General features: G+C 36.2%; 1 protein-coding gene and 1 long non-coding RNA gene across 2 annotated transcripts in view; one reads left to right on the top strand and one right to left on the bottom strand.

Annotated features, from left to right (window-relative positions):
* LOC115215623 (splicing factor 3A subunit 3) overlaps positions 1–25,700 on the top strand; it is a 140,712-nt gene that overhangs the window by 112,417 nt on the left and 2,595 nt on the right. Inside the window, exons 15-16 of the mRNA XM_029784857.2 lie at positions 5,742–5,832; positions 22,240–22,295. Of these exons, the coding sequence (XP_029640717.1) occupies positions 5,742–5,832; positions 22,240–22,295 (147 nt within the window). The remainder of the gene's footprint in view (positions 1–5,741; positions 5,833–22,239; positions 22,296–25,700) is intronic.
* Positions 3,413–25,700, bottom strand: LOC118764869. The gene is made up of 3 exons (XR_005000691.1): positions 25,689–25,700; positions 12,810–12,820; positions 3,413–3,536 (listed from the first exon to the last, which is right to left on the bottom strand). It is a non-coding gene; the product is annotated as an uncharacterized LOC118764869 (long non-coding RNA).

The following is a 25,700-nucleotide window of genomic DNA, read 5'->3' on the forward strand; positions in this document are numbered from 1 at the left end:
TTGCTTCGAGAGCTTAGCTCTTCACCTCATAAGTATTTTCCTGTCTCTGGGAATAACGTTCCTATGCCCGCTGGCTTTTTTCTCCGGGACAAACTTATGGCATATGTTCTGTATTGTTGTCATGAAATGTTGGAAATGTGTGTTGGTGTCTTGTGTGGTGATGAAGTCACTCCAGTCATGTTTTCGGATCTCTTCGTTGATCTTCTTCCAGTTTGCCTTATGGAAGTTTAGACTGGATAGGCCTGTGGTATTTTCTAATGGCTGCGTCTCAACTAACTCTCTCATACCATATATCATTACCTCTACTAAGTTGTGATCTGAGAGAATTGTTGGTGTTACCATTATGTTGTGGATGAGCATCGGGTTGCTTGTGAAACAGAGGTCCAAGACATTCTCACCTCTTGTTGGCCGAAGCACTGCTTGTTCCATGAAAAACTTGCGTGTGAGAGCCAACAAGGACTCTGTCTGTCTCTGTTCAAGTGATGTCATTCCAGGGAGGAGATGGCCATCTGGCCATTTGACTTTCGGAAGGTTAAAATCTCCCAGCAGTAGAATGGTGTTACCCTGGTCCAGTTTGTCCAGGACTTCTTCTATTCTTCTGAGGCTATCTTCAAACACACCTTCATGACTAGGGGTGTCTGGTGGCCGATATGTGACACATATTACTATTTTCGGTGTTTCATGTGTACTATCAGTGTGTCACAGACTGAGTTTGAGTGTGTCAACAGTACTATGGGTGTGACATCTTCACGGACGTACAGGGCAACCCCACCATGAGTTCTTTCCTTCCTGTCTGACCGAAAAACAGTATACTTTGGTATGTGTATTTCTGCATCTGCTATACTGCTTGACAGGTGCGTTTCAGTCAGCGCTATGCATATTGCATGGTTGCTTGTGCTTAAGTCCCTAAGGTAAGGAATTTTACTCATATTAGTGGGTTTCACCAGACCTCTGACATTCAGCAGAAGCACTGGTGAGATATTTGGGGTGTCAATAAAGGCTGTCGGTGTGGCACCTGGGCTGGTGTCAGCGGTGGCCACCCTGGGTCCCTTGATTGTGGTGGTCTTGAGTGCTGTTGTGAGTGCCCCTGGCTCTGAAGACGATGTATCCAGGCCAGTTGTCCCACAATTTTCTCTGCTATTTCCACAAAATTTCTTTGTTCTGCTGCCGCAGAACATATATATATATATATACACATATACATATGCATATATGTGTACAGGGCGTCACCAACAGTAAACAACATGAAATATGAAAACAAATGAGTTCAATATGCAAACAACGAGAGAAACAAATGGAAAACAGAACAAGTAATATTAAGAATGACCCTTCATCAGTTGTCAGCTATCTATCCCTCATTTCGAGCATTGAATGACAGTATGGGTCTTCGAAGACAGTTGCTCCCATAACTACCAAAATAAAATTTGGGATATTTGGAATGTCAAAGTTGCTAACAAAAACAGGACAGTGGAAACTGAATGAAAACAAACATGGAGGGTCATGAGATCAGAACAAGGGTAAAATAGCGAATGCTAATGAAATATTTTCTTTGACAAGAGAAAAGATAGAAGAGTCAAGTCCTGAATGAAAAGTAAGATGATCACATGAGGAAAAGAAAGATGGATGATGGTCACACGTGAGCAATGAGAGAGAACAGGAAAAAGAGGGGGAGAGACAGACAGACAGACAGAAAACGGTGAAGGAGAAAAAAGGGAATTAGAGAAAAAGTATGGGGGGAGAAAAACAATATAGAGTAGAGTTGCATCAAAAAGATTAAGATAAACTTTCTTGGAAATAGATGCGCAATATTCAATATATATATATGTGTATGTGCTTATACATGTATGTGTGTACATATAAATATGTATTTAGATTTGTGAATTGGTATAATTGTTACTGTATCAATAAAATGCTTTGCAGTATTTAAGCCTGTTCAAATATCCACTAGGTCAACTTTGCTTTCATTCTTTCTGGGTTGATGAAAACAAAATAGGTGCTCTGGGCAGTTGGTTAGTGGAGTTGCTAGAGTCTTGGACAAAATGTCTTGCAGTATGTCCTTCTAACTTTTTATGCTCTGAGTGCCACAGCAAGGGTGGTAAAATGACAAAATGGACAGTGGTTTGTAAAAATGAAAAAACGGTTTGAAGAATCGTTGTAGGGAAGCCTCCTTTGTATTTCCTAAAAGAATTCCATGACGAGCACATGGCATAGCACTTTACTAGGGAGTAATCTCAGCTTGGATTCATTTAGCAGCCTGATTATGCAGAAAGAAAGATGTTTGTTTGTGTCCCTGACTCAGTGCATAAACAATGTGTGTTTCTGTGTGTGTATGCATGAATGTGTGTGTATAATTGTTAAAGAGGACAACAAACATTAAGGCAAGGCAAACATCTCAAGTCATATACATTATTATTATTGGAAAAAAATTCAGTCTTACAGCTGTTTCTGTGATATCCCAGAGTATGGGATATCCCAGAAACAGATGTAAGACTTTGAATTTTTTCCAATTATAATAATGTATATGAATTGAGATGTTTGCCTTGCCTTAACATTTGTTGTTCTCTTTAACAGTTATATATCCGCTATGCTGAAAATCTGCAATGGCCCTATAACTACCATCTTGACTATTACCTTACAGCCCTAGTAATCCGTTACAGCACTTACCTAGAGTATGTAATCATTTAGATCACCTGTGATCTAAACCCCATATTTTGTGTATATATATATATATATATACACACACACACATATATATATATATATATATATATATATATATATATAAAACAAATGATAGAGATGGAAAATAGAATATGCAAGAAACTTTACTGCTCACAACGTTAATTTCAAAGCATCCTGTATCACTCTTTTGGCAGCTGGGATACTGTACAGTTGGTTATGATGCATCCCTCGGTGCAGATGCATCTCCTGAGCTGATGTTATAAGGGATGCACCGAAACCAGTTGTACTGCATCCCATCTACAAGGGATCGATGCAAGATGTGTCAGAATGAGTGATGTGAGCAAGGTAGTTTCTTGTATATTCCTTTTCCTGTCTCTATCATTTGTTATACACACAATGTACGCTGAGTACTTACTGAGGTAGATCCAACAACAATTGTTTAAATGTTGTGGATGATGTCAGGTAGCCAAATGCACTGAACGTGCCTCATTGGCTCACTACTAGGAACATAAATCCTACAATTTGATACCTCTGTAATAATTCCTGTCTAATGCATCACCTTAACCTTTGTAGCGGTTGACCATGGTGCTGCTACACCAGTCATTGGGTGTGACAGCTTCATATGTCACCTGGTTGACTATATGGGTGACGAGACTATAGCCAACACCAGCAGATATTTTAAGCATCTCAGCAGTGATTCCTGATGGACTGGGGAGGGGGTGTTGGCTTTCCCTGTCTTCGTACCCTTAATTGCTTTATTTATCAAGGTACTGTCAATTCGAATAGTTGGTCCCTCTATTGGGTTGATATTTGGCAGACCCTCTTTCTCACATTAATTCTCTTCATTTAGCAACCTTTTGTAGCGGTGTCTCTAAGTCTCTCTCTTAGCAGCATCATTAAGTGCAAGTGAGCCATCATCCATGTGGACACATTCCTCTCCTATGACATGATTCTCTTTCACACTCGGTCTTGTAATACGAAACAGTTCAAGTCTCTGGTCCTCACAATGAAGAACATTGGTAAATTTTTTGTCTTATCTCCTTTCCCTCTAGCTGAGTAAACCTGTCTCCTAGCTTCCCTTCTGGCTATCTGATACAGTTCCCTACTATCACCACACTTCCAGGCCTCCCATGCCTGTTTCTTTTCTCTAATGACCCTGTCAACTACATTTTTCCACCACCATATTACTTTAGGTTGACAGGGGACTTTGCACTAGCCACAGATCTGGTCAGTAGCCCTCAACAGGTTTTGTAGGAACCTCCAGTTGTCCTCCACATTATGTGATGCTATATCCTCCTATTTTTCATCCAAAGCTTCAAGTAATACATCTCAAAATCTCTGTCCATTCAGAAGATCTTTAAGCTTCCAAGAGGATCCTTAAGCTTATATATATATATATATATATAATATATATATATATATATATAAATTACATACATGTATATATATATTTCGTTTTTGGATTTGGTTTGCAAGATTCTTTATATAAGTTTGTGTGTTGAAGCATATTGTATTGTGTCTGAGGAGAGTCATTTTCATTTTGTGCCTTATAATTTAACACACTCACTGGTAAAATTTCCACTTATTTCTTATTTTTATTTTCCTAAAATTTTCGTTGCATCTTGCAACCTTTTCAATAGTCTTGACTATATATATATATATATATATATATACATGGCATGAATGTAAATGTGTGTGTATCATTTGCATTTTCATTTATTGAGACTTATTGAGGTAGTTGTCTATGGCTGGGTACCCTATCTCTTACCAATATCTTATTATTGAATAATAATGTTTTCCATTTCAGTGGTTATCACATGCCAAAATCACAATGTTTTTGGGCATTTTGTGTATGGGCAATATAAACAAACTTCACTGCTATTAATTCAGTAATGAATGCAACAAACACCCACACATTGAAATACATGCAAACACACACACAATTTGTGTGTGTGTGTGTGTGTCTAAGAAAACTTAGCTCATCATTAATTGGATGCACAAGCCTACATACGTTCCTTTTATGGAGATGCATAGCAAAATATATAAACAAACAAATAAGTTAGGAATAAATTAAAGATAGGATATTTACCTTAATTAATTAGAAAAAAAAATAAATGAAGTGAGGCCTAATTGTGAAACTGATCAACAGGAAGTTTCTAGAAATCTTTGGCAATTAAAACATAGAAAAATGAATGAATAGGAGGACTAAAGATTACTTTAAGAGAAGTGAAAATTTTTGGAGATATGGTTGAGATTTAAAATTATCTGGTTGACAGAAAAATACACAGCAAACTTATATGCACACGTAAATATGTTCCTTACATACTTGAAAATTTATACATAAATGTGCATTCATATATACACATGCATACAAATGTACACAAACTTATTGGGAAAAGTTAATGCCAACATGCATGAAGAAGTCTTCAAATGCATACACACTCACACACACATGTATATCATCATCATCGTTTAACATCCATTTTGTGATGTTGGGTGCAAAAATACCTTAAGCTAAGCCTGAAAGCAATGAAGTCATAAAAGAATCATCCATAACTTGCAGTAAGCAACATTTATTAGACGTTATTACTGTTATTTCTTTATTTTCTGCAAACAAAATGCACAGAAAAGCTACACATTTTCATTATGTTATATGTACGATAATAATAAAGGACGTTACCATATACATTTTTACAAACCAAGGACGTTATATAGACCTCCTTGATTCAAGTTGGAGAAGGGGTGCGTATTATACACAAGATTTAGGTTTTCCAAAGGTACAGCCTCCTAAAAAAAAACCCTGCGTATTATACTCGAGGATTTACAGTACTCACATCTGCATCCATATATACACACAGTAGAGGGGAGAGAAGAATATGAAATTACTCTATGGCAGTATAGGCTCAGTGAAAAAAACAGCAACAGCGACAGCAATAATCACAATAATAATAGCAACTGCCATAAAAAACTGTTAGTGGCATATATCATATATTGTTTGTTATTATCGAAGGTACTGTCTGTTCTGTTTTTAAACAGTTGGTTTTCTCTTTTACTTTCAGGAATGGAGACATGCCCATGGTATGCGATGCCTTGGAATCCCTAACACTGCTCATTTTGCCAATGTCACGCTCATTGAAGATGCCTTAGCTTGTAAGTACTCAGTATTTATTGATTCAGTCATTGTTGTACCCTACTGAGCAAACACTCTTAGACATTTGGATGTAATATAAATATTTCATAAACAGGCTACTGCTTCACATCCAGATTAGGATCGGTCGATATGAAGTAACATTGTAGAACGTTTGGTATCTATTCTCCAAGGCGGCAAGCTGGCAGAAACGTTAGCACGCCGGGCGAAATTCTTAGTGGTATTTCGTCTGCCGTTACGTTCTGAGTTCAAATTCTGCCGAGGTCGACTTTGCCTTTCATCCTTTCAGGGTTGATTAAGTAAGTACCAGTTATGCACTGGGGTCAATATAATTGATTTAATCTGTTTGTCTGTCCTTGTTTGTTCTCTCTGTGTTTAACCCCTTGTAGGTAGTAAAGAAATAGGTATCTATTTTCCAATGGTAGGTGGAATCAGTGTGCACAAAATGACTAAGTGCCTAATCAAATATTTTGCAGGTTTGTTGCAGTGGATTATTTTTGTGGCACATTCAGAGATGGAAGAGTGCTACCTCTGACATTTCACTGGGCCTCTGAGACTGCTACAACGTAATAGAGGAAGATAAACCTTAACTTATTGGACTTGAAGAACATTTGCAACAGTGTAGACTCACCTTTATTCCCAACAGCTGGGTAACTAAGGCAATTAGAACTCTGTTCTCTTCATTGTCGAGCTTCTTGTTTAATATATTCATTTCACAATTTCAAGTTTACTTTCCGTATATGTGAACTTTCCAATAGTTTTAGAAGTTAGATTTGTTATTTCTAATTCAGAATTTCAATGTTATTCATTATGATATGGAAATCTGAAAGACTGGGTTACTACAAAACTCAGACAACCATTTGTCGACTATTTGCTTAGGGCATACAAAGTCTGGATGCTAATGTTTAAGCTTCCTCTGTGATGTACAGAATAAGCACTGTGTAAATATGTAGGATAATTGTGAAATGAATAGTCATTAAGCCCATTACTCTGTAATGCAAAGACACTGCTTTTTTTAGTAATTTTATGCTTTAGTTTACAGTAATTTCATTTTTTAAATTCATAATTTAAAACAAAACAAAAATGTCGTAAATTACAAATATAAGCTATAAATTAGGAGATATAATTTAATGTATAAATATAATTAATGTTTTGGAGATTAATGTGAAATATGACTATAATTCTGTTACAAACTCAGTCAATATAAGGATTTTTCTTCATAGGCATAATAGAAGACTGACTGAAGTTGATTTAATCAAAATTAATATATTAATGGTATTTATTTTATCAACCTTGGTAGGATTTCAACTTAATAATAAGATGTCTAATTAGATTAATAAAAAATATCTTTCTAGTCAGGCACAAATTAAACCATCAAGAACTAATATAATGAAATATAAATGGCTTTATAATGTCTTAATGTTTGAGATCATTTATTAAGCTTACAATCATATCAACATGACCTTTGGGATAATAGTGTTGTTAGGTTTTAGTTTAGAAAAAAAATAGGTTCCTGACTATTAGACTTCGGACAGATTAAAAACTTACTGCTCAGTTCTACGTCATTTTAAAACTGGAATCTTGTATCATAGGACCAAGGGTGGTTTAAGTGGAGCATAAAGGTTAACTTGTATAAAATAACTGCTCCAATTCATTGGTCAGCCATTTTTACGTTAGAAAGAAAGCAAGGCCCATCTCCTCAAGAATGTCTTTTTTTAATTTTATTTATTTATTTATTTTCTTTATTGAGATTGAAATATGTTGTACAGAAGATAAAATAACTTTACATTATTTACATTTGATGGATAATTTGTCCTCATCTTGTTTGTTGTTAACACAACGTTTCAGCTGATATACCCTCCAGTCTTTATCAGGTGTCTTGAAGAAATTTCGAATCTGGGTTCTCATTCCTAAGGTAATTTTCGATAATAATATCCAGGTCACTGCCTGAAATCCAACTTGGAATCTTGGAGTTAGTAGCCCACACTCTTAACCACTAGGCCATATGCTCACGGGCATATGGCGTACCTTAGAAATGAGAACCCTGGTTCGAAATTTCCCCAAGACACCTGATGACGGCTGGAGGGTATATCAGCCGAAACGTGTTAATAACAAACAAGATGAGGACAAATATCTGTCAAATGTAAATAATGTACATAATTCCTCATCTCTTAAATATAGAATGGTATAAAATAACTTCACTGTCATCCGTTTTCTATTTTACAAAAATTGTTTAGTTATCTTTATTTTAGACTCAGTTCTTTAGCTGCATTCTGTCAATTCATGGCCAAAACAGAGTTAAGCATATGCACTAACACTAACCTTACACTCTCTGATAAACTTTTCAGGAACGATGACACATTTCTCACATAAAGATAGATACACAAATATATTTTGTGTATCTATCAAACCTGAGGCCGAACAACAACTACAGCCTTTGACCCACTACTAAATTGGCTCCCTGGGCTAGTGTCTTCTAATGTAGTCTTGAGTAAACCTAATTCTTTAGAGTAAAGTTGAAGAACTTTGTGTCCTTCAGCTATGTGTGTGAGCAAAAGAATATGGAAATTGATGCCTGAAACAAAAATATCTTATATTTGGTTTCTCGAATTTAGATTTTTTACCCTGAAATCAACTTCATTTTTCTCCTTCATTCAAATAAGTTTTAGAGAAGGTATTAGGATCTACTTAATCTAACTAAAGTCCTTCAAAGCCTTGTCTCTTGTTGGGGTCCTACAAGGTCCAGCAACTGAAACCAGTAAAAGATTTAAAATAGTAAAGGAATATAACCAGTGTTTTAGTAACAGTAGAAGAGATAAAGTTGCTGTATGGGCTAGTATATATCTGGGTGTAGATGGTTAGTGAGGGAGTACTTGGCAGTTGGTTAGATAGTCTTTTTATTTTGTTCTTGTTGCAGTCTGGTGTGTTGTTTAACCTGATGTCAGCCTTCATTGAGCAGACTTTTGGCTCGTAAGTAGTTGTTGACTGTGACAGATCTGTTGTTTCAGATACAAATGATGTGTACAGTCATCTTGGTTGATGAGTTGTATTCTGCAAATTTAGTTGAAACCTTTTTGATAACTTTACTACAGTTTGGTTGCAATCATCATCACCATCATCATCATCATCATCAACAGGAGCTGCATCAAGTTCCATAGTCTGTTTTGGCTTAGTTTATATGGCTGGATGCCCTTCCTAAAGCCAACCAATTTATAATGTATCGACTGCTTTTTATGTGGCACCAGCACCCACACCTATGCTTTTTATGTGGCGCTTTGGTTTTAGGATCTCAATTCTGTTGTGAGAGATAAAAATATCTTGCTGGTGGTGCAATGCCCAATGACATTTTTTTTCACTCTTATACTCATTTGCAAGCATTCAGTTATAGGTGAATATATCTTTGTTTGTTATGTGACTTCTAGGAAATGTCTGTTACAAATGAACAGTTGAGGGCTTTGAGGATAAACTTACTGAAGATGATGGTATCACTAGTTTAGGTTAGAAGTGAAGCACTTTAGCTGCTCATAATAGCTTATATAGAATTGAAATAGCTGTGACCAGCTAACTGATTTGAAATACCAGGTGTTTCAAGAAACAAGGGATCATGGTGTTGTAGAATGATGTGGGTTACTTTGATTAAGTGCAGTGTAAGAGATGACATGATGAAGTTAGAAAATATGAGGGCAAGATGAAGACTTTGTTGAGGTATGAGAAAGAGGAGGTGGTGAGTGTTAAGAGGGCTGATCTGGATTTATTGTTGTTTGATCCCAGATTAATCCTGATCATGCTGGTCTATGATTATATGCTCCATGGGTGCAGATCTCAGTGGTAGTAAGAAATATTCGAAGGACACCCTGGAGACCTGCTGTGGACTGACTTGAGAGCTGCAATCATATGATCATATGTATTCAAGGAGTGATTGTGTTTTGAAGAGTATTTTGGACTACATTATCTAACATATGTTTTTGCCTAATGGATAAGGCGTCTGGCTTCAAATTGGAAGATTGGAAGTTCGAGTCTTGTAATGTAGTACTTGTTTTTTTGAAAAAACATTTAAGCGAAGTCGTTGAAAAAACATTCAAGTGAGGTTGTTGCCAGTGCCGCTGGACTGGCTTGTGTGCAGGTGGCATGTAAAAAACACCATTTGAGCGTGGCTGTTGCCAGTACCACCTGACTTGCCCTCGTGCCAGTGGTACATAAAAGCACCCACTACACTCTTGGAGTGGTTGGCGTTAGGAAGGGCATCCAGCTGTAGAAATTCTGCCAGATTAGATTGGAGCCTGATGCAGCCATCTGGTTCGCCAGTCCTCAGTCAAATCGTCCAATCCACGCTAGCATGGAAAGCAGACATTAAACGAGGATGATGATGATTTAAGGAAAATTTGGCTGCTGCTTCTAGCACATTATATAATCACATAGACTAGGTGTTAGCAACCTTTTCCAAAGAAGTGGGCTGCTCTTTATCAGGGTTGCACTATTAAAAAATTTCAAAGTAATTTTCCATTAGGAATTCAGGAAAAATTATGCTAACCACAATTTGCCCATGACTGGCATAGATGATGCTTTGTTAGTGAAGAAGAAATGAGAAAGCTAAAAGGAGGTGTATGTCTTGAAGTTTTTTTGAAATCATCAAGAATGATGTCTGTAAGGAAATGAGTTTAGATCAGTAGTTCTTAACCATTTTTTTTTTTACCTGTGAACCCCTTTGATTCCTATTTTATTCAGGTGGATCCTAATAACCATTCCATGTTTAAAATATCACATGATATTTTTATAGTTAAATGTTAAGAATTGTATTGGAAAACTAGTAGTATAACCCGGCTTTGCCCGGGATTAAGTTTGGATTATTAAGCTAATCAAGTTCTTTCTTTCAAACCAAACTAAGTAACACCGACGTCAAATTTGGACGAAATCCGTTGAAATTGTTTTACACATATATATATATATATATATATATAATATAATATAATCCCTGTCTGTCTGTTTTTGCCTCTCAATCACTCACTAAAAAGATGAAATTTTAAAAATCTGTTATCTCTCTCTCTCTCTCTCTCTCTCACTCCCTCTCTTTACACCGTCACTAGAAGGGGACTTAACTCATATTTGATAAAAAATGAGTATTGATAAAAAAATCACTCTTTTTGCCATAGCAACCACATCTTTATAGCTTGCGAATTTTAACCGTCGCGGGTCTCACCCTCACCACGCATTTAGTATCTCTGCCAATTTTCAATTCATTCCTAGCCTCGGTTTGGTCGCCATTAACCGTCAAAGCAAAATGTGCATACAATTTTTGTCCAAGGACTGTTTAATAGATATAGATTGTTAAAATATTTTGTATAGTGTAGAAGTGTAACCAATTTACAGCACATAACTTTAACAACTAATCATATATTGACCCCCCCCCCCCCCCCGCGCACGAGGATCATGTAGACCCCGGTTGAGAACCACTAATCCATATGAGTTTATTGTTAAAATTTTTTATGCAATAAATTACTCTCTTTTACTCTTTTACTTGTTTCAGTCATTTGACTGCGGCCATGCTGGAGCACCGCCTTTAGTCAAGCAAATCGACCCCGGGACTTATTCTTTGTAAGCCCAGTACTTATTCTATCGGTCTCTTTTGCCGAACCGCTAAGTGACGGGGACGTAAACACACCAGCATCGGTTGTCAAGCAATGCTAGGGGGACAAACACAGACACACAAACACACACATACATATATATATATATATATATATATATATATATAATATAATATAATCCCTGTCTGTCTGTTTTTGCCTCTCAATCACTCACTAAAAAGATGAAATTTTAAAAATCTGTTATCTCTCTCTCTCTCTCTCTCTCTCTCACTCCCTCTCTTTACACCGTCACTAGAAGGGGACTTAACTCATATTTGATAAAAAATGAGTATTGATAAAAAAATCACTCTTTTTGCCATAGCAACCACATCTTTATAGCTTGCGAATTTTAACCGTCGCGGGTCTCACCCTCACCACGCATTTAGTATCTCTGCCAATTTTCAGCTCATTCCTAGCCTCGGTTTGGTCGCCATTAACCGTCAAAGCAAAATGTGCATACAATTTTTGTCCAAGGACTGTTTAATAGATATAGATTGTTAAAATATTTTGTATAGTGTAGAAGTGTAACCAATTTACAGCACATAACTTTAACAACTAATCATATATTGACCCCCCCCCCCGCACGAGGATCATGTAGACCCCGGTTGAGAACCACTAATCCATATGAGTTTATTGTTAAAATTTTTTATGCAATAAATTACTCTCTTTTACTCTTTTACTTGTTTCAGTCATTTGACTGCGGCCATGCTGGAGCACCGCCTTTAGTCAAGCAAATCGACCCCGGGACTTATTCTTGTAAGCCCAGTACTTATTCTATCGGTCTCTTTTGCCGAACCGCTAAGTGACGGGGACGTAAACACACCAGCATCGGTTGTCAAGCAATGCTAGGGGGACAAACACAGACACACAAACACACACATACATATATATATATATATATATATATACGACAGGCTTCTTTCAGTTTCCGTCTACCAAATCCACTCACAAGGCATTGGTCGGCCCAGGGCTATAGCCCAAGATGCCATGCAGTGGGACTTAACCTGGAACCATGTGGTTGGTTAGCAAGCTACTTACCACACAGCCACGCCTTTATTTCTACAATAAAGGACATTTTAATTTTTTTAATACAATTCCTAATGTTTTATTTATGAAAATACAATATCTTTTTTATTCTATTTTTATATATACTGAATGTTTATTAGGGGCCAGTAGAGTAAAATAGGAACCAAAGGGATCCAAAAAAAAATGGTTGAGAAACCTTTGTTTAAATGGATAAAAGCCTTCCCCAACACTACACAATTTTCTTCTAAAAATGGACCTAAAACCAAAATGTTGGAAGTTTTATTACTTCCCATGGCACACAGTCTTAGTCCCTCCTTTCTGTACATTACATTTCGTTTCTCTTTTCCTCTAATTTTATATGTTTCCTATGCCATTACTCTGATTTGATCTTTTAACCCATACTGAACCATTATCAACTGCTGTTTCTTATCTACATAATAAACCGGTAGACTCTGGTTTCCTCATTTAGAAGTTTCATTTATCATCATTACCATCACCTCCGCCACCACCACCACTATTAGCATTCAACATTATTCATATCATTATCATTTTAAGAAAAGATTTATAGAATGTTTAGTTGCTGGTATGTATATATATCGATGTTACCAGCCCCACCCGACACAGTTTGTACTGCTTCCACATTTATTACCCTGTCTCCTGTTTGTCTGTGGTTCATATATATATATATAAATGCATACACACACACTCATATATATATATATGCATATATATATGTATGCATATATATATGTATATATGCATGTGTATGTATCTATATATACACACACATATATGCATGTATATATATGTATGCATATATATATGTATATGTGTATGTATATATATATATACACATGCATGTGTATGTATATATATATATATATACACATACACATATATGCATATATATATATACACACACACACATATGCATATATATACATATATATATGCTTATATATATATATATATATACACACATATATGCATATATATACATATATATATGCTTTTATATATATATATATATATATATATATATACACACACACACACACAGTTTCAGCAATATGCAAATGTCCAGTTACAAAATCATACTCTTCATACATAAAGGATTGATGTGAAAAAAAAACAAAAGAAAATTGTGTGTGTGTGTGTGTTGATTCTGAGTTTGCTTTTCTAAAATTTGGATGCAGCTTGGAAGATATTTGCCAGAGACATTTTTTTAAAAACTAAATGATCCACACTGTTCACTGTTTTCTCCTTCTTCCCTTTCTTCTCCTTCCTCCCTCCCTCCCTCCCTGTATCATATCATCATCATCATCATCAACAGCAACAGACAAGACGTAAAGAAAATTAGATTTTGAAATATTTATACACCAAAACAAGTAAAGAACTGCAACTTTATTTATGAATACAATAAAGGCCAAAGTAAAATAAAAGACTAACCTATTTATGAAAAATATGGAAAGAAAACTAAAAAAAAAAAAAAATAAAATAAAAAATTAAAAAAAAATAACTAAAAAAGTAAAAGAGGAACAAAAGATTCTTTCCAAACTATAAAATTTTTGCTTTTTATTTTCGAAATTTACTTATTTACATCTTGTTTTTATTATTATATTATTATTATCATTATTATTATTATATTATTATTATTATTATTATTATTATTATTATTTATCTGAAGCAAGGCGTAATATTTCTGGCACCTAATGGTACCGCAATGAATAGGCGGAATGTAATGAGGAAAAGATTTTGAGCGATAATAACAAAACAAGCTAAAATGCGGTGCAAGTAAAGACAATGTAAAGGATCAGTTTTGTTTGTGAGATTGCATTATTAATTCTTGTGTCGTTATTGATAATGAAATATCAAAGTAATGTTTACTATCTTTTTGCTCTGCCTACCCCTCTCTTCCACTTCCTTGCACCACCGTCAGCACCGCAGGCATTTCATCAGAACATGGTAGTTGTAATAGTAAGTTTGTAATATTGGGCCATAGTAATTGTTTGGTATTATTATTATCATCATCATCATCATTATTATTGTTATCATCATCATTATTATTATTATTATCATTATTATTATTATCATCATCATCATCATTATTATTATCATTAGCATGGAAAGCGGACGCTAAACGATGATTATTATTATTATTATTATTATTATTATTATTATCATTATTGTCGATGATATATTTTTTTCCTCTTTAGTTTCTAAATCTTATTTCTGGTGTAAATTTTCTATTTGGCTTCTTTAATCTTTCTTCTAAACTTTTGTCCTTTTCCTAGGCACTCACATATACAAGGGGGTGTTGAAAAGTTCCTGGCTTTAAGGGTATCCCAAAGGCCTTCTGAGTTCCTTTACAGGGTTTAGGAAAACTGAAGGACCACTGCAATAATCTGAGTGGAAAATATGTTGAATAAAATCCTAATTAACTGATCTTCCTATATGTTCTTTTACCCAAGCCAGGAACTTTTCAGTATGCTCTCATACATACATTTCGCCCACATCTATCCACCCATGAATGTGCAATATATATATGTGTGTATGTATGCATATGCATGTATGGTAGGTTCTTACATCCATCCATCCATCAGTTAGAAAAAATATGCACTTGTGTATCTGTGAATAGTGGGTGTATAAATCTAAGTAGACAGTCTTATCCAATAAGAAAATTTTACCAATCAGTTTCACACTGGATATTAAATAACAAGATATTAAATAACAGCATGGTTAAGTAATACTGCATGCTCTTCAAAGCTCGAATAACAGAGAGCTATCATATATTTTCAATACCTGCCACCTCTGAAGAGTGCCTAGTATTATTTAAGTGTGCTTGAAGGCACATGGCTCAGTGGTTAGAACGTCAAGCTTATGATCGTGAGGTTGTGAGTTCGATTCCCAGACCAGGCTGTGTGTTGTGCTCTTGAGCAAGACACTTTATTTCACATTGCTCCAGTTAACTCAGCTGTAGAAATGAGTTGCGACATCTCTGGTGCCAAGCTGTATCGGCCTTTGCCTTTCCCTTGGATAACATTGATGGTGTGGAGAGAGGAGGCTGGTATGCATGGGCGACTGCTGGTCTTCCATAAACAATCTTGCCCGGACTTCTACCTCGGAGGGTAACTTTCTAGGTGCAATCCCATGGTTATTCATGACCGAAGGGGGTCTCCCCACTATCTAATATCCAGTTCCTTAATACCTGATCTAAAACCAAGTGGTTAGGTCAGAGGAAATGGATCTATAATATTGTATACTATGATATATGTATGTATATCTGTATCTACTTCATTTTTGTATCTGGTTTGCAAGATTCTTTATGTGAATTCATGTGTTGAGCCAAATCTTGTGGCTAGGGAGAGTCATTATGCTAATATTATTAACATGCATTGGTTCACTTCCACTGCTTTATTATTCGTCAATTGGTTCAATATCCAACTAACTAATCGATTGTTTAATTTGCTTAAACAGAAAATCATTTGTTTTGTTTTTGTTTTTTTTTTGTTGCTACTTATAACCTTTTCAGTGACCTGTTATTGAAAAGGTTGTGAGTTAGTTGGATGTTTAACCGATTAACTAATACAAAAGGAGTAGAATTGAACCTGTGCATGTGTTAATAATATGACTCTCCCTAAGGCGGCGAGCTGGCAGAAACGTTAGCACGCCAGGCAAATTGCGTAGCCGTATTTCGTCTGCCGTTACGTTCTGAGTTCAAGTTCCGCCGAGGTCAACTTTGCCTTTCATCCTTCTAGGGTTGATAAATTAAATACCAGTTATGCAGTGGGGTCGATATAATCGACTTAATCCGTTTGTTTGTCCTTGTTTGTTCTCTGTATTTACCCCCTTGTGGGTAGTAAAAAAAAAATATGACTCTCCCTAGACACCACAATACCCCTCCCTCCACATATACACATATATTGGTGTCCCAACTCTGCCCTCTTGGAGGTTTCTATCTATGCAAAAATGTAGTCTTACAAACGCTGTGTGGTAACACTGCTCTCAGCAAGCAAAGGTCTATATTGGTATAGACTGTTGATTTCAAGTGATGCTATCAAGCTTGTATGAACTCTTTCTCCAATCCAACTTCTAAAGTCTTTGAGCTTCATGCTGTTGATGAGCTGTAAGGGAAAGATCATTGGCCGAGTTGTGATCAAAGAGATAGAAGATTTTCTGATACCTTGATAGCTTCTGCTTGATGACAAGGCCATTATTTTGGATTGGGTCTAACAATTTTCAAAACATCTGCCAATCAAATATTTAAGTGCAGGAGTGGCTGTGTGGTAAGTAGCTTGCTTACCAACCACATAGTTCCGGGTTCAGTTCCACTGTGTGGCACCTTGGGCAAGTGTCTTCTACTATAGCCTCAGGCCGACCAAAGCCTTGTGAGTGGATTTGGTAGACGGAAACTGTAAGAAGCCCATCGTATATATATATATATATATATATGTTTGTGTGTCTGTGTTTGGTCCCCCCCCCCTAACATCGCTTGACAACCGATACTGGTGTGTTTACGTCCCCGTCACTTAGCAGTTCGGCAAGAGAGACTGATAGAATAAGTACTAGGCTTACAAAGAATAAGTCCTGGAGTTGATTTGCTCGACTAAAGGCGGTGCTCCAGCATGGCCGCAGTCAAATGACTGAAACAAATAAAAAAAAAGTTAAGAGGGCTGATCTTCTTCAAGAGCCTCACATGCCATGAATGCAAGAACAAAGTGGAGGTTTATGGATGCATTCCACCTGTCTCTATCGTGCTCGTTGCGGGTTAGGATTTTCTGGTTATCATACTGAACAAGAAGTCATAAGTGTTATATTTTGCAAACGCTCATACTCTCTAATAGTGGACAAAGTCAACTTAGCCAGATTATTGTTATTAGTAGACACAACATGAAATTAAGGTATTCCAAAGCTAAAGGGATAGGGACGGAAATATTCTTGGTGCACTATTGCGAGACATATATCTTGGTTGCAGCTACACAAAGGAGAGTATATGTATATAATATAATGTAATGTAACACAAAACAAGTGGAATTTCTGAATGACTTAACATCATGAAATCCAGGAGAAACTCGTTTACACCTTATTAAGTATATAGAATACTTCTTGGAAACAATCAAACATCTGTAATATATAATCATCCCCATTTCTATGTCATTACTCTTCTAAACTAATTCCGTTTCATAATAAAATGGCATGATGCTTATGACATGATTGGTAACCCCTTCAAGCTCTGTTCAAGTAGTTCTAATTTATGGAACTGGCTGAACAATTTAAAAAAAATTTTAATTGGGATCTTTGCCTTAGAACTGCTGTTGGTATCAGTGGTACCCTTTCTTAATATTTAGCATTTAAATGTGATTCCTTATTTAAAGATGACAGGGATCTGGTTTTTATTGTGAACATTTGGCTGCTACATATATTAACAGGTCAAGCGGCTACTTAGACTTTTTCTTATTTGTCTGATGTCAAGAAGGGTATCCTGTTCTAAATATGTTAGCTATATTTATGCCATTGTTTGAACTTTACACTAGGGGTGATTGTAGGTCAATTCATAGAATGATAACACCAACTGACATAGAAAACAAAATAAATTAAATAAAAAAAAAAACAAATACTGCTGTCTCGTAAGTTTGAAAGTTAAGCCTATTGTTGGATACATTTAGAGAACTAATTCCAAAGTGAATTTTACTCTATCGACTCTAGCTTTAATGATATAACATACTTCTTTTATTGTTTATTGAAATTAGAAATCCCTGTCACACATTACATTTTAGTGGTAAAGCAGTCAGATCTATTCATCACTATATTTAGGATACTGATTTTAAAAACTGTATCAATTTCCCCCTCTATGCTACAGCTAATTAATGATCTACTGTTTTGTTACAAAACTGTAACCCCCAAATAAACCTATAAAATGATTAGTTATTCTACACATAAGTTTCTTTCATACTTCTTTCTAGATTGAGATTTACCAGAACAGTCTTACTGCAAATTCCAGCAGTACTGCTGTTACCTATCCTACTTTTCTTTTGCTATCTCTTTCCTGTTGTTTTTATATCTTGATGAAATCTTTCTCATTACACTTTAATTAAATCACCAAGCTGTCATTGAAGGCTATCAAAGTGTCTGTGAAAGTAATGAACTTTGATGTTCAAGCTAATCTATTTACATATATACAGCCAAATATATCAAAATTTGAGACCATGTCCTCTACTAATTTAGAATAGTTTTCTGCTTTATGGTTGCTAAGAAAGATTGCGACAGTGAGAACAAGCAAGGACCTTGCACAAAGATTTATGTAGCACAAAAAGATTTTATGGGCTTGTGCCCACAAATTAGTCAAAAGCAAGTCTTGTAATATTAATTAGTCAGCAAAATCTGTGTTGTCAGTGTAATCCATGTTTGTTCTGAATATTTAAAAAAACAGTGACAAAATGACTGAACTCTGATGTAATCAACTTAAACATTAACAATGAAAACAGCAGTTTGTGAGCAGTGTAAAATGTTGGCCTTTAGAAGAGCTGAATTAAATATTTAACAGAGTCCAGTTTAACAATAGATTTTGCTGGACTATAGAATTGACCTGTGGAAGATGGTTTGGAATTTGATTAGAATGTCATCACACTGAATTAAATATATATATTCTGATTGGTTGTTAAAGCCTGCGCTGAATTCACCCTCTGAATACTTATTACTTGGATGGAAATGTCAGAAGAAAACAAAAAGAGCAATATACATCACAACAATGTCAAACCTGACCTAAATGAATTATGCAGTTACTCCAAGAGACTAGTTTTATTGGTAAGACTACATGCAATATGATCAAGAATTCATGAGCCTGGAAGGATAAAAGTGAAATCTATTAGTCCTTCATCATTGCATTTTGCCATTCTTATTCAATAAATCCAAATTGCTCCATCACAATCCAAATTCTCTTTTGTTAACTATCCAAACCATGTTAACAACCCAGTATTAACTGTTCTATGCTCATTTGCATAATCAACATTCCCTCGTGTCTTTTTGTATTCTTTCATGATTCTACATCCTAAACCTTGATGTTCAGTTTTGGTGGCAGATGGGGTGTGTAAGCACTCAGTTGGAAGGACCAGGTTTAACTCATCAGGCATGCATCCTTTTTTAACTTCTCTCTTGCTGAATGCATTTCTCCTCCATATATTCAATTCTCCTCTAACAGTAACATTGTCAAAGTGATCAGGGGGCAGCAATAGCTTTCATTTTGAAGGGTTGATGTTGCCCCTTTTTCTAAGTGTTTTTCATGTCTTATTAAAGTTATCTCTACAGATTTACTGTAGAAATTATAGCCAGCACTAATTTTGTTACGCCTTTTTGTATCTGAGATGCTTAGTGTAAACAACAGTAATGAGGTCAAAGATGAAAAATGGGTAATGGGCATATAGACCCGTTACCCATTTTTCATTTTCGATCTCATTGTTGTTTACGAGCGTGATCTTCGCCAGAGCAACAAACAGGCCTCTGTGCCAGTGGCACGTAAAAAGCACCATTCGAGCGTGATCGTTACCTGTGTTGCCTTACTGGCACTTGTGCTGGCGGCACTTGAAAAAACATTCAAGTGAGGTCGTTGCCAGTGCTGCTGGACTGGCTGCTGTGCAAGTGGCATATAAAAAGCATCATTTGAGCGTGTCTGCTGCCAGTATCGCCTGACTGGCCCTCGTGCCGGTGGCGTGTAAAAGCACCCGTCACACTGTCGGAGTGGTTGGTGTTAGGAAGGATATCTGTATAAGTCTATTGGAACATGACATGTCTTGTTCTAAATCCTACTAAAACCTAGACAAGTATCAGCTTGACAGCTTTACATTCTCTTATGTGACATTGGGTGTTTTTCTTTTATTTTTCTTCCATCTTTTCTTTTGTACCTTTCCGGTTCCTTGTTTATGTGATGTCCTTTCAGCTGTGAACATAGCTTAACGCACTTGGCATTCTACTTTGATATCATTTACTGTGACTTGTAAATAAAATTTTGATGAATCTACGGATTCTGGTTCTCCTGATTTTATATCATTGGATCTTCCTCTTCAACATTCTTATGTCCTCACTATCCATCAGATATTATATGCTCTACATTTTGTGTGTGTGTGTATGCATGTGTGTATATATCTACACATGTACATATGTATGTATGTATGCATGCATAATGTCTGTGTTTAGTTAGCTAGCTTTGTTTTTAAACTAAAGGGCATAGTGTATTGCAGATGTGAATTTATTCAATTTGGCAGATGAATTTGGAATGGAACGGAAATTCCACAGGTGAAAATCCTGGTTTAACATAAGTGAGTAAAAAGTAACAGCTAAATGCTTATGAAAATCAGTTTGAGAAGGTTGTCTCTTTCAGTTTGTTTTCCCTGCCTTTCTCTTATCCATCAAAGGGTTTTTAATCATCATGCATTTAGATTAAATTGTTCCTTGGATGAAGACATAACAAAATACAAAATACCTTGTTGTTGTTTAGCCCCAGGTCAAACGGATTTGTGATCAGCAGCAGTGGCCGTCTTGTTTTTAAAATTTTTCTTGAAAACTGTATCTTATGTTTTTTTTTCTTTTCTGAAGGTAATAGGCTGTGATTTTGGGGGTTAGCCACATTGACACATTGTTTCACAGCTGGATGCTTTTCCTGTCATTAATATTTACCTGTTTTTCAAGTAGGCTATCTCTTCTCTCTCACGTCTTTCAAGACATGAAGTGATCATCTGTTGATTTGTTGATCAGAAAAGTACTGAGAAGACCACTGATAGCAGGTGACTTTCGTAGAGCACATATATAAGCATACACACCCATTCTCCGTGCTCAGTCTCATAGACATGTGCACACACACACACACACACACACACACTTTTTATGGAACAACAGGAGAAATATTACTAAGTGCATGAGTATGCATGTATTTTACTCTGCTGCTTTAAAAAATGTGCAAGCATGTATGTGTGTGTGTGTGTATTTTCATGTGCATATTCTGTTTATGCTTTTTCAGTTTGCTTACTGTTGTGGGCTTTAACTATTGATGACCCTCAGCTCTGAAGCATAAGTGAGACCTGTGTCAGTCACACAGGACGACACAATTGTAGCAATTCAGGAGCGTATACACTATAAGCTTTGCAGTGAGGCTCCTAACCATGCAAAAATTCGGATCTTTTCGGTTTGAACAGCAGTTATTTCTAGCGGTGTCATATGAAATTGTCACCTATAATTATGACCCTAGTATCGATCTATTGCATTTCAATCGGTTTTAGGGTTAAGGTTAGTTAGGGTTAGGGGTGGGGGGAAGGGTATCTTTTTTTCCTCACAAATGTAAATAAACCCAATCTGTTTTTAAACGAGGGACATATTCATACGGCACAGAATGTTTTTTAACTCAATACACGTAATTGATTGGTTGAAATTGCAGAAATTGAAGAAAAAATACAACAAATATCTTACAGACTATAGAATTTTCTCAATAAAGCCACGCGAAAAAGATGTTTTATAAACACATTCTACCAGTAAACGAATTAAAAAATTTTTTAGTTACCTAGAAATTATGTTAAAAGCTGCCGAAAAGATCCAAAAATTCAACTATTTATTTGGGTCATATCCAAAATGTTGGAGAATGTTTTTCTCCGTTTTTTCTCTTTTGTTGCTCTCGGCACTTCTAACCCTTTCCTTCCTATCACCCTTTCATGCCCATACATTGTTATCTGTAATTTTATTCCATTGTTTCATTTTTAACATTTCTACTTGCAGTGTGGCAGAAACTGAAGTTAAATAAAGAAACCGAGAGATGGAAACCAGATACTGAAGTAAGAGGCCTTATCATCCATTTGCAGTTTCTCTTCCCTGTCTTAAACCTCCTGACCTCACTATCTCATTCTCTTATTCTCTTTCCCTTACCCCCACCCCACCACCACCATCCAACCCATGGCCTGTCTTTTCATTTATCCATTTATATTTTATCTCTTTCATTGTTCTTCTCTCTGCCTCTTTGCTATATCATCATCATCATCTCTTCACTATCAACCTCTACTCTTTATTGATTGCACTGTAATTATCCCCCAAATAATCACTATCACTATTTTAGACATTCACACACACCCACAAACACACACACACACGCACACACACACGCATACACACACACACGTGCGTATCAGATGCCTATGGGGCATCAATTTTGTAATCATTAACCTAAATGTCATCAGTTACTTCTCTCCTCACCTCCCCTTTCCAGCGCTGTTGTCTGGAAACATCTTTTTGGAAAACCATCTTCTTTGCCTGAGCCACATGTTCACATATTGTGTGCTCTTCTCAACTAACCATTTATCATTGTCTGGCATTCTTCCTTATTATTTTTTTCTTCCTCTTATTATATCTTATGCAAAATACCATCATCATTATTATTATTGTTGTTGTTGTTAACTTTACACCTGCTTATCGGGGTTTACAGCAGTGTTTGGAACAGTAGAATCCCTTGTTGGGAGCTGTTCTGAGTTCAAATCTTACCAAAGTGTGATTTCTTTTGTGGGCTGATTTAATTAAGGCTAATCTAAATAATAAGGAAAAGGAGTGATACCTGTTTCTTTATTACCCACAAGGGGCTAAACATAGAGGGGCAAACAAGGACAGACAAACGGATTAAGTCGATTACATCAACCCCAATGCGTAACTGGTACTTAATTTATCGACCCTGAAAGAATGAAAGGCAAAGTCGACCTCGGCGGAATTTGAACTCAGAACGTAACGACAGACGAAATGTGGCTACACATTTCGCCCGACGTGCAAACGTTCTGTTAGTGTTACACACGCACGCATACACACATGCACACACACACACACACACAAACACACACAGGCATCACCATCTTCATTTTGTCATCATTTAATGTCTACTTTTCATACTGGCATTGGTTGGATGGTTTAACAGGAACCTGTGTGGTGCAAGCCTGCATTGAGCTCCAGTATCACCTTTGGCTCGGTTTCTATGGCTAGATGTCCTTTCTAACACGAACCACTCTATAGTGTGTTCTGGGTGCATTTTTTTTTTTTGCACCACTGGCCCTTGTGAACCCCGACCAGGAGAAAAAAAGAAAGGGAAGAAAGCTCCCACTATTAAATGGAAGCATTTGTGAGGGGACGGTGGAGGTGGATGGCTGTATGTTTGTTGGTTTCCTTGGCATATAAGTTTGCCACCTGGACGGTATGCCAGTCCATCGCAGGGGAGCTGCAAGATGCAGGAGGAAAGAGTGAGAGAAAGGTGTGGTGAAAGAGTCAGCAGAAGTTCGCCATAACCTTCTGCCGGAGCTTCCAAAGAATAAGTCCTGGGGTCGATTTGCTCGACTAAAGGTGGTGCTCCAGCATGCCTGCAGTCAAATGACTGAAACAAGTAAAAGAGTATATATATATATATATATATATGTGTATACATACACACACACACACACACACACACTCACTAACATATATAGGTACATGTTTGTGTGTATATTTTACCCTTGAAGAATGGAAAGCAAGTTTGACCATAGCAAGTTTAAAAATCAGAATACAAAGGGCATTACCAAATATTGGTAAAATCCAGAATCCCAGCAAATAAATTATGGTCTGTGATGGCAAAAGTTAGTCCAGAGGAAAGTCCAGTATGTTCAGTTGTCTTTAGAAGGTGAAGAATCTAATATTTTGAGCTGTTGCTCTTTGTTTGGGAGTGAAATAAACAGAGAAATCCTGTAGTCACATCAATGCCAATTGCTTCCTCTTTTCCTCACTCTCTGAGAAAGAGAAAAAGTGAGAAGCCTATGATTTTCTATTCTTCATGTCAGCTTGAGTTGTCTGAAGCTTATTTGTTGTTTCCTGTTGACTAACAACTACAAATATTGTTTTTTTTTATTCTTTACTCTGTGTATGTGAGTCTTTGTGATTGTCCCCACCACCACCACCACCTCTTGACAACTGGTGTCAGTTTGTTTACATCCCTGTAACCTAGCAGTTCAGCAGAAAGGACTGATAGAATAAGTATGTATCAGACTTAAAAATAAGTACAGGGATCAATTTATTTGACCAAAAGTTTCAAGTTGGTGCTCCAGCTTAGCCACAGTCCATTGACTGGAACAAATAAAAGATAAAAGAAGGCAAAGTGTATCTGCGGACATATGGCTCTAATTTGTAGCTGGCTGATTGACCTTATGGAGGCTGCTTTGTTATTGTTTTTGTTGGTGGTGGTAGTTATGTGAAAGCAGAGGAAGGACAAGGAAGAGTTTTATATTCTGTACAGTAATGCAGGCTATAGTACAATGCACTACATTAGTATACAGTGTGAAACATCAATAAATAAGCTAAATGATGTTGAAATTTTTGTCAGTCTGGGCACAATTTGTCTGGAGTTAAACTTTTGCTTCATTCATAGATTACTATCTGAGAAGCTAGTAGTTATAAGAGCACCACCACCACCACCAACAACAACAACAACACTAATAACATCATCAACACTATCAGCAGGACACGAGCCATGCTGCTATAAGCAGACAGCAAATCATCATAAAAGCTGACATCGACTGGACTGGATTTCATTATCTAGTAACAGTTGGAATGGTTATTTGGTGTGTGTATATATATATATGTATGTATATAAATCAAAGCTCATAACATAGCTTTTCTCAGTGATCAGTAATGACAGTGCTACCTATGTATTATTCATTTCTTTATTACTGGATGTTGATGCTGCTTTTACCGGAAATATTACAAACTTCATTCTGCTACCCCCAAATATCCATATATATACTTGTATGTATGTATGTATGTGTGTATGCATATATATATATATGTACGTTAATAAACACATGTGCACACACAAGACTGTCTGTACAAGCAGACATATTTTCACACACCCACACATACATATATGTATGTAGACGTAATATGAAATATGTGTGTGTGTGTCAATGTATGCATGCATGCATAATATAGAGGTATTAACACAGATAATAAATATAAGCATGTGTATATGTTTTTGTATATGTCTATATACAACCACATATATTGACACACATAACATGTTCCCATATATTTCTGAATATTGTGTTTATGTATTGATCTATGTATTAGCATATATGATTTTTCTAAGTGGTATATATATATATATATGTGTGTGTGTGTGTAGACTGGGAGAAAATGTATATATTACCATGTATACAACACCCACAGACATATACATACAT

This window comes from Octopus sinensis, linkage group LG9, assembly GCF_006345805.1.
Source record: "Octopus sinensis linkage group LG9, ASM634580v1, whole genome shotgun sequence".
In the NCBI taxonomy this organism is placed as follows: domain Eukaryota; kingdom Metazoa; phylum Mollusca; class Cephalopoda; order Octopoda; family Octopodidae; genus Octopus; species Octopus sinensis.